We start from the raw sequence: 10,000 nt of genomic DNA, 5'->3' as shown, positions 1-10,000 counted from the left end.
ATCTCTCTTTTTTATCCATTGCTCGTGTGTAAGTTACCAAACATGAACATACAAATATTTTCGTTATGCGAAATTCAGTCTGTCTGCCTCAAAGTTTCTGATATTTTTCTATTTGTAATGATTCTATATATGAATGTTTGTTTACTATTTCATTTGGCATATGCACCCATCAGTCAGTGTGTCTATGTGTCTTTGTCTGTCCTGCTTTCTGAATGTCTGATGTGCTGGCTGACTCTCTAATGTCATTTCCTTCTAACATAGTACATACCTTTATTTATCTTAGTTTGTTTACCATGATTTACAGTTGCATTTCTATATGTTCTGTCCATCAATATACAGCTAATTTCTCTCTTTATCTGATTCATCGCTTACACTTCCACTTTCTTATTATTTGTTTATGTATATTGCTCTTCAACCATCCTGTGTTTCTTCACTTACCTACCCATTCGTCGATGTTTTATCTGTACATCTCTCCCTATCTAATACTTCCACCTTCTTATCAATCAACGGGAATTTATCAACATATTTTCCCACCTATGTACTATTATCCCTGTCTATCTGTCTATCTGTCTATTTATCTAATTTATTTTCTACTTACTGAACTGTCTATCTTCCCATCTATATATATTTATATCTACTTATATACCTATTCATTTATTCATGTATCTATCAGTCTATCTATCCATCCATCTGTCCATCTATATATCAGTCTATTTATCAGTCAGTCGATCTATTTATTAACCATTTACCCATCCAGCCATCTATCTGTAAATCTACCTGTTCAACCAGATACCTATTCATTAATCAATTCGTCAGACCAATAACACATTTCTCTATCTGCGCCTGAACATACTCACCGACCCATCTCCCCGCTCACCGCCACTGTACCGAGATAATGCACCCTCAATACACTCCTATACTCGGCGGCGGCTAGGCAACGCTATTTCGACATGTTCCACTAAGCATCCCTGCTTATAAGGGGAGACAAGGCCCTGCTAATGCTACGGGACTGGAGGAGGAGGGGGAGGAAGAGGAGGGGCGTCTGTTGCAAGCATTATGTCGGCGAAAGGAAGGATGGAACGTAAGGGAGAGAGGATGAAGGATGGTGGAGCGAGGAAAGAGAAGAGAGGAATTCTTGAAAATGGGAGAAGTTGAGAGTGAAGTGTGGTGGTGGTGGTGGTGGTGGTGGTAGTAGTAGTAGTAGTAGTAGTAGTAGTAGTAGTAGTAGTAGTAGTAGTAGTAGTAGCAGTAGTAGTGGTGGTGGTGGTTGTGGTGGTATAGTTCGTAATTTTTCTGTTCCTCCTTCTTAGGGTGAATTGTAGATTTTTTTTCACTCTACTAAAAATTGTATTTTTTTTTTTTTGTCTTTTGCACAAAATAGAAAAAAAATCAACATTTCCGAAAAGACGGTATTCAAAAGAAAGTAAGCTTCTTCACTTGTCTTATTCATTATGACGTAACATTCTGAGGTAATTTGTGCGTCCAAAGGCACAGACAAAGGGGTGTTTGAAGTGGATGTTTTTACTAATGCTGTTATTACCCTCCTCCTCCTCCTCCTCCTCCTCCTTTTTTTGCATAGGAATAATAATAGAATCTCACTTCATTCTTTCCAATCAAAACGCAGCCAGTTTTTCCCACACAGCGCGATGGTTTTCCCACGCCAGCACAAGCACGAGGGCGTGTCGGTTTGGCAGAAGTCATACACTGCTCTAGCTTACTTTACTAAAGGGTAGTTAATCTAAATTAATTCCAAAGCGATATGTAAAGACCTGTATGAGTGTTTGTTTTGGTTATCCTATGTAATCACATGTTGTAATCCTCATTTTCTTCGTCCGCATTCTCTTGTTATTGATCAACTTTGTGATTTTAAGTACTAGAGGTCAAAGTTGCAGGCGATAACCTGTGTATCCAGCCCTAAAGGGAAAGGTACACAAACACAGTGACCGAGGCTGTGGCCTGATTGACTGCCGCCTCCCTGGAAAGCGCAACGCAAGGATTCTGCACCACCCCTCAACAACCAAACCGTGCCTTCACCTGCGCTACGCACACACCACATCACACAACTATCATGCAGTTACACTCTCCCTCACAAACAAAAGTAGACAGACCACAACTCTTTCCCTCACTATTCTCTCAAGTTCTCTGTGGTTTTTCTATACCACGTGGTATCAATTCCTGTATCTTGTCAGCTTCTGCTGGAGAGATTGGTGGGGAGGAACCTTCTGTACTATCCTGTATCTCCCAATAATAGTTAATGTAGAATAATTATCCAAACAGCCTCGTCAGTAACTCAAGGTTTGGTCTTCCGTTGCATTTCTTTTGTATTCCTTTGTGTTCTTTCCTCCTCCTCCTCCTCCTCCTCCTCCTCCTCCTCCTCCTCCTCCTCCTCCTGCCTGCTGCTGGATGTGATGGCTCATGAATAACATGTGAATATGTTCTTAAACCACTCAGTGAAATCATAATTCGAGCTGAGAGAGAGAGAGAGAGAGAGAGAGAGAGAGAGAGAGAGAGAGAGAGAGAGAGAGAGAGAGAGAGAGAGAGAGAGAGAGAGAGAGAGAGAGAGAGAGAGAGAGAGAGAGAGAGAGAGAGAGATTCATGGCAAAAAGTAAATTCTTTCATACAAATGCACCACATTAAGCGCCTCCAGCGTACGAGTAAGACTGTATAATTATCAGGCAGGAAGCGCGGCAGTAAACACGTCAAGTCTATGGAGAAGGCAGGGCGTGTTTCACTTGCTGGTCTTGCCTCTCACTTTTTTAATATACGTTTTCTTTTTTTGCTTTTCTTTTTTTTCCTTGCATGGATTGACAAGGTGTGGAATAATAATAAGAAAATACAAATTATACAAAAACTGAATTAGTGTCACTCCAGATAATAATCCTGCTCTTTACTACAACAACAACGACAACAACAACAAAAACAACAACAACAACAACAACAACAACTACTACTACTACTACTACTAGTACTACTACTACTACTACTACTACTACTACTACTACTACTACTACTAGTAGTAGTAGTAGTAGTAGTAGTAGTAGTAGTAGTACTACTACTACTACTACTACTACAAGTAGTAGTAGTAGTAGTAGTAGTAGTAGTAGTAGTAGTAGTAGTAGTAGTAGTAGTAGTAGTAGTAGTAGTAGTAGTAGTAGTAGTAGTAGTAGTAGTAGTAGTAGTACTACTACTACTACTACTACTACTACTACTACTACTACTACTACTTCTACTACTATTGCTACTACTACTGTTATTAACATTCACCTATTAAGACTCAGGAAAGATTTGTCTTTCTCCAACCCTCTGTGCTTCTCAAAAACATGGAGCTGCATTTGGAAATAAAAATTCAAATAGCTGAACACAAAAATCATTTAGATGCAAAAGATATCGGACGGTTCAACTTGAGTAAACTGGAGTAAACAATGTAATACATGTTTAATTTAGAGTCAGTATAAAATGGTATTCTTACATTTGCATATAGCCATTATTTATACTCACGCTCTCATATTTTCTTGGCGAATGGCAAACAGAGGAACAAAAAAAATCTTTTCAGTTGCCGCTTCCATACATACAGACAAAAAAAAAAAAAAAGATAAAAAATTAGAAGTCAATATAAAAACTAAATATGTTTCTGGAAGTGCCTCAATACTCTTAAAACAACTAGTCACAGGAAGGGGAAAAAACAGAAACAGGCAGAGAATTCCAGAGTTTACCAATGAAAGGGATGAAAGAATGAAGATATTGCTTGACTCCTGGACTATTGAAAGGGAACTTAAAGACTTCTATCACGTCCCCTCTTAACCAACGTCTCTCTAAAGAATGTAAATTTAATGACTTCAATCTCGCCTCGTAAGGAATACTCCTCATCCCCTGTATCCTTTCTGTCATTCTCCTCTGTACTGATTCTAATACACCTATATCTTTCCTGTAATGTGGAGACCAGAATTGCACAACATAGTCTAGATGAGGTCTGACCAGCGCCAAGAATATCATTAATATTACTTCCGGCCTTCTACTTTTAACACTCCTAAAAATGAATCCTAGTACCCTATTTATCCTGTTTCTAGCCTCTATGCATTGTTTTCCTAGACGGAGTTCACAGCTAACTATAACTCCTAAATCTTTCTCGTACCCTGTAACTACCAGAGATTGTTCGTTTAATGTGTACCTACTGTGTGGGTTTCCTCTACCTACGCTAAGTACTTTACATTTATTGATACTAAATTGCATTTGCCATATGTCCGTCTATTCATTCATCCTAAATCTGCCTGCAAGGCGAAGGCACCCGTTTCTGATCTAATTAATCTGTCTTTGTGTCATCCGCAAATTTACTAACATCACTACTAATTCCACTAACCAAGGCATTGATATATATTAGAAATAACAATGTCCCTAATACTGATCCCTGTGGCACCCCACTGATTACATGACATCACTCGGATTTCGAGCCGTTTATTACAACTCTTTCTCGCCTGTCGCTAAGCCATGACCCTATCCAGCCTAACACCTTCCCATCTATCCCGTGTGCCCTAACCTTTCTCAGGAGCCTTTCATGGGGTACCTTGTCAAATGCTTTACTAAAGTCCAGATACAAGATATCATAACTATCACCATTATCTACTGCCTCGTACTCTTTTCGGTAAAAACTTAATAAGTTTATCATGCAAGACTTCCCCTTCGTGAAGCCATGCTGTGATTAATTTATCAAGTTATGTTTGTCTAAATGTTCCCTAATGTTCCTCGCTCTTATTAACTCTAATATTTTACCTATAACTGAATTTAAGCTGACAGATCTATAGTTAGACGCTAAAGTTTTATCTCCTTTCTTAAAGATGGGTACTACATTAGCCTGCTTCCACATTACTGGTACCTCACCTGACTCAAGTGATTTCCTAAAGACAGAGACTAACAGCTCACTAATAACCTCTTTGCATTCCTTAAGTACTCTGGGATATATTTCATCTGGTCCTGGTGTCTTGAACTTTTTTTAGCCTATCTATCTCCTGTTCCACTATCTCTCTACTTATGGAAATATCTGTGATCTTCTCATTCTCATCTGCTCTAAACATATGTTCACTATCTGGCATATCCTGCATGTTTTCCTGGGTGAAGACAGATGAAAAATACTCATTCAGAATTTTACTAATCTCCTCCCCAGAACTAACCAGCTCCCCATCTGCTGCCTTTAATGGACCTATAGTATCCTTATTCTTCGTCCTCTATTCGTGATAAAATCCCTTGGGGGTCCGTCTTCACATGACTGGCTACACTTAATTCATAATTGCCCTTAGCTTTCCTCGTTAACTTCCTGACTGTTCTAACTAATTCATTATATTGTGACCTTAAAACTTCTTCACCTGCCCTTAATGTCTTATATATACTTCTCTTCCACCCTATATAATGTTTTAACCTAGCAGTCATCCATTTAGGATAATTTTTCTGTGATCTTATTGCCCTCTACTGGATTTATGCTAACTGACCTGTATGAACTTTATCTACGAAATATTTATACAATTCATCTACATTTACTTCACCTAATTCCCTCATCTCGGCCCCTACCATCCTCTCTACTCCCTCATCTACTCGCCTCGACCTCACCTCTCTCATTTCAGCATGACCTGACATTCCACCATACTCACACCCATCTCCCCCTCCCTCTCTCCTCCGTCCCTTCCGAACACATCTTACCTCCTCTTGTCCTACACCCTCACACCTCACCTCACCTCTCACTTCTTGCCTTATCTCTCTCAACTCCGTCCCGGACCTGACCTCACCCTTCATCCGTTGCCAGTCAGCTCCTTGGAGGTACCTTTTCAATTCCTCAAATTCTGCTCTCCTAAAGTCAAGTATTTTACTAGTGTTATTGCTTCTAAAAGTTTCTTCCCATTTTAAATTGTACCTAATTTCCCTATGGTCAATGTTACCTAGCTGTCCTCCAACCTCTACCTACGTGACTGCTTCCTCCGTGTTAGTAAGAATTAAATCTAGAATATTATTCCCCCTTGTGGGTTCTACGACTACCTGTTTTAAAAAATTATCCTGAATTACCTTAAAAAATTCTGCTTCCTTGTTACCCACCATCAGACTCCAGTCGATATTCCTAAAATTAAAATCTCCTACCACACATACGTACCTGACTGTACCTGCCTGCTGTATTTATTTCCTGCCACAGTGAGGTGTTAATTTCCTTTGTACTGGTCGGTGATCTGTACACTACTCCCACTACTGTACATTGCTGTACTACTACTGCTTTCCTATCTGTTTTAAATCTACTGTTAATACAACACTGTAATGTGTCCCTAACGTATAACGCGACGCCTCCTCCTCTCCTGTTTTCCCTATCTTTATAGAACAATGTATAACCATCTATCTTGACCTCTGGATTAAATACTTTTCCTCACATATCTAACCAAGTTTCAGCTAAAGCAATGATATCAAATTTCTCTACACACACTATTCTTCTAAGCAAGTCTATTTTATTCAAAATACTGCTACATTTTGTGTGGTAAATACTTAAGCTATTTCTCACCTTCCCTGAGCTAGCTACCTTTCTAGATTTAACTAATTTATCCTATGTTTACTCCTCACAACACCTTCTTCCCACAACCCTTTCCCGTATATGAAGTGAGTTATGGCAAATAATTGGCGCATTTTGTGCGCTCGAGCTCGATCTGTAGTGATGAGGCGATAGTTGTGCGAGTTGCGAGGCAGAAACCTTCGCCCACATGCCGATAAATCGAAATATGCAAAATACAGCAAAAAAAGGTGAGTCTGACGAAGAAATTAAATAAAATAACAAAGATACGCCTTCAAAAGTTACCAAGAAGTGTTTCCGAAAATGAAATCGAAACTTTTATATACGATGGACATCAAAAGGTGCTCCTGGCCAAATCATCGTTGTGCCCTCCAGGGCCAGGCGGGAGCGGTGGGGTGTACAGATGTGCGGTAACAAAAATAGAGCCCCCTCGCTCCGCTACGGGAATGATCCCTCCAAAGATATTAAATACGTTACTAAATGATTAAGAAAATCATGAATTATCTTTCATTCGCTGACAAGGAAAATAAAAACGTGAGGAAAACTAATATTTTCAGAAATCTACAACGACGAGCCTCTAAAAAAAGGGAGACAAATAGTGTGGGCCGGCTCTAGTCATCAAGGCCCACGTCACCTTGACTTTTCAAGGCGACAATCAACACACACAGAGACAAATAAGAACACTTCACAGAACTATACAAGCTTTCCTCTCTTTGATTTTACTTGAATAAAGCTGCAACAAAGGTTATGACGCTAAAAAGTTACCTTAGGTTAGGTCACAAATATCATGGTGGTGGCGCTTCCCGGGAAATCAGAGTTAAAAATAATATCAATACCAATTGAACAAAGAAAATATAAATATCTTTTCTCCATAGAAGGAGAGTTTTTTTTTTTTACGTGGAAACCAAATTCACACTAAATGAAATGTGTTACAGTAATAGTTTCCAAGGACACTTTATCATAACGGGCAAAATAGTATTAATCTACATAACGATAAAACACACTAAAGGATAAATAGACATATAAACTAGAAGATCTGATATTTGTTATCTAAAAAAGACCTCAAGTGAATATTCCCATTATTGTGGAAAGTTTTTTGTAATTGCAACTTTCCTTTCTTCACTCATATATACGTACATACAAAAAAAAAAAAAAAAAAAAAAAAAAAAAAAAATATATATATATATATATATATATATATATATATATATATATATATATATATATATATATATATATATATATATATATATATATATATATATATATATATATATATATATATATATATATATATATATATATATATATATATATATATATATATATATATATATATATATATATATATAACAAACGCAAAAATGACAGCTAATTGTTAGGTTTCAACTGAATCTCTAAGTAAATATTTATACCAAAAAGATGACACCGTTATAGAAAACATATGATTTCGTATCCTTCTTTTCTCTATGCATAAATTAAAATAAGCACACGAAGACTGGAATACAAAAATTATAGTTTTGAAAAAGATTCTCGGTTAATCCTCAAAGGACTTTTTTCCCTGTAAGATGTTGCAATGAACATTATAGACTAAATTTACATTCTGTCTTCTTTCATATATATACCCTAGGAAGGCAGAAAAATGGGAGACAAAAAACAACGCATTGGAAAAAGGTTTAAACTAATCCTTCAATGGATAACACTACTGACACGATACCATGGAAGCACATCCTTTCTTTCCTTCACAGATTCGTGGGAAGCTGACAGGAGAAAGGCAGGCAACAGTGACAGGTTTCCGTTGACATGAATAAAAAAAAAAGTTTAACAGCGAGATCAAAACAGAGGGCACATGATGTAATGAAGCAGGTACTCACTTTCCTCCTGCATGTGTTGGGAGTGTTCACCGCGGCACCACCTGCCATCCTTTCCTGAAAATATCAAAACATCCACATAAAAAAGTGATGCAGCTTCACTATTCTAAAAAGAGCTAAAAATGAAGCATCATAAACAGAACCACCAGAAATCCTTTACTGCATGAGTTAACAACATACACATGAACAAAAGAGGAAAGAATAAATACTGAACAAAAACACGAAATGTCATAAATAAAACGTGTCAAATTCCTCCAAGCAAGAACACATGGATACATGGAAAACAACACTGAAAACAGAACACACTTCAAACGCTGAGAATGTTAAATATGCACAACAGCTGCAACAAAATAAAACGAACAAACACCATTACATATATAACAAGATCAAATAAGAAAATAAAAAGAAGCAAAAATAATAAATGTAAAGCTTGCCAACATTCAGCGGTGTCTAGAATATGAAGGTGGTAGTTAAGTGAGACTGAAGAGGAGGAGCACAAGTCATGCTGCGATTGATGCATGAAGGCAATCAAGGGAGAGGGTCGCACAGAGGAGGCGGGAGGCAAGGCGCCTTCAGGCCAGTCACTGCTGGTGTCCCTCGCCTCCCCTTCCTGCCTCGCTGCGAGGTGAAGGGGCCACTACCACCGCTGCCTCAACACTTACACTACCTTTGCGTCTCAACACTGAAATGCTTCAATGAATGGGAATGAACGGGAAAGTAATGGTCACTTAGAATTACTTATAACAAGTACATGTTACTAAGTGTTGTAAATCAATCTGTCTGTCTGCGTCTGTCTGTTTATCTCTGCCTCACATGTTCACTATAATGCTCTGTAAGAATGAGCATCCGAATCTCTGTTGCTTTGTTGCAGCGCATCTATTTGTATTAATGTTGTGTGTGTGTGTGTGTGTGTGTGCGTGTGGTGTAACATTACGAGTGGAACAATATTTACGAGTATGGGTCAGTAGGTCTGTCTTCTGGTATATTTAGTAGTTTTAGGAAATCAATGACAACTACGTATTGTGCACGAAAAATGGCATACCGTAAATACGAGGCCATGAGAGAAAAATATAGTTAGGTCACTATGTTTGCATTTTCTTCGCTTACAGTAATTGTTATCACGAAAGAATATACGAGTGACGGAAGAGGCATACGTTTATATTGTGCAAACATTATGCTGTATTAATATCCCACTGACTAATTCAGTTAGACTTTTGGTTAAGTACTCACTGCAGGGCACGGTAAACTATTTATTAAAGTATTTTACAAAAAAATTGTGAAAATATATTCATTGGAATGAAATATTCCAGTTTCTGCCGCTATTTAAAACTACTTTGTCCATGTCTGTGCCTGCCCGCACATCCATCTGTCCCTCTGTCTATTTGTCTGTCTGTCTGTCTGCTTCCTTGCCTTCTATTTTTCCCTGCCTGCCTGTCTGCCTGCTTCTTTGCCTGCCTATCCTCTTCAAGTTAGCTTGACTATTTCCCTGTCACCCTGTCTGTCTGCCTGTTTTCTTTCTTTCTTTTTTGTATGTCCATCCACCTCTTTCCCCGCCCGTTAGTCTGTCTGCCTCCTTGCTTGCTTGCTTGCTCGC

At 38.2% G+C, this 10,000-nt stretch overlaps 1 protein-coding gene across 8 annotated transcripts in view; it reads right to left on the bottom strand.

Moving 5' to 3' along the window:
* LOC135116409 (mitochondrial inner membrane protease subunit 1-like) overlaps window positions 1–10,000 on the bottom strand; it is a 387,804-nt gene that overhangs the window by 184,534 nt on the left and 193,270 nt on the right. For all 8 annotated transcript variants that reach the window (XR_010276301.1, XR_010276300.1, XM_064033858.1 and 5 more), the window contains one exon: window positions 8,410–8,463. Coding sequence is in view for 3 of the 8 variants with exons in the window: in XM_064033858.1 (XP_063889928.1) it covers window positions 8,410–8,463 (54 nt within the window). In the remaining 5 variants the exon portion in view is untranslated. The remainder of the gene's footprint in view (window positions 1–8,409; window positions 8,464–10,000) is intronic.

Source organism: Scylla paramamosain, chromosome 31 (assembly GCF_035594125.1).
Source record: "Scylla paramamosain isolate STU-SP2022 chromosome 31, ASM3559412v1, whole genome shotgun sequence".
Classification (NCBI taxonomy): Eukaryota; Metazoa; Arthropoda; class Malacostraca; order Decapoda; family Portunidae; genus Scylla; species Scylla paramamosain.
Note: the sequence above shows the minus strand (reverse complement) of the source record. Positions and strands in the feature narration are given on the sequence as shown.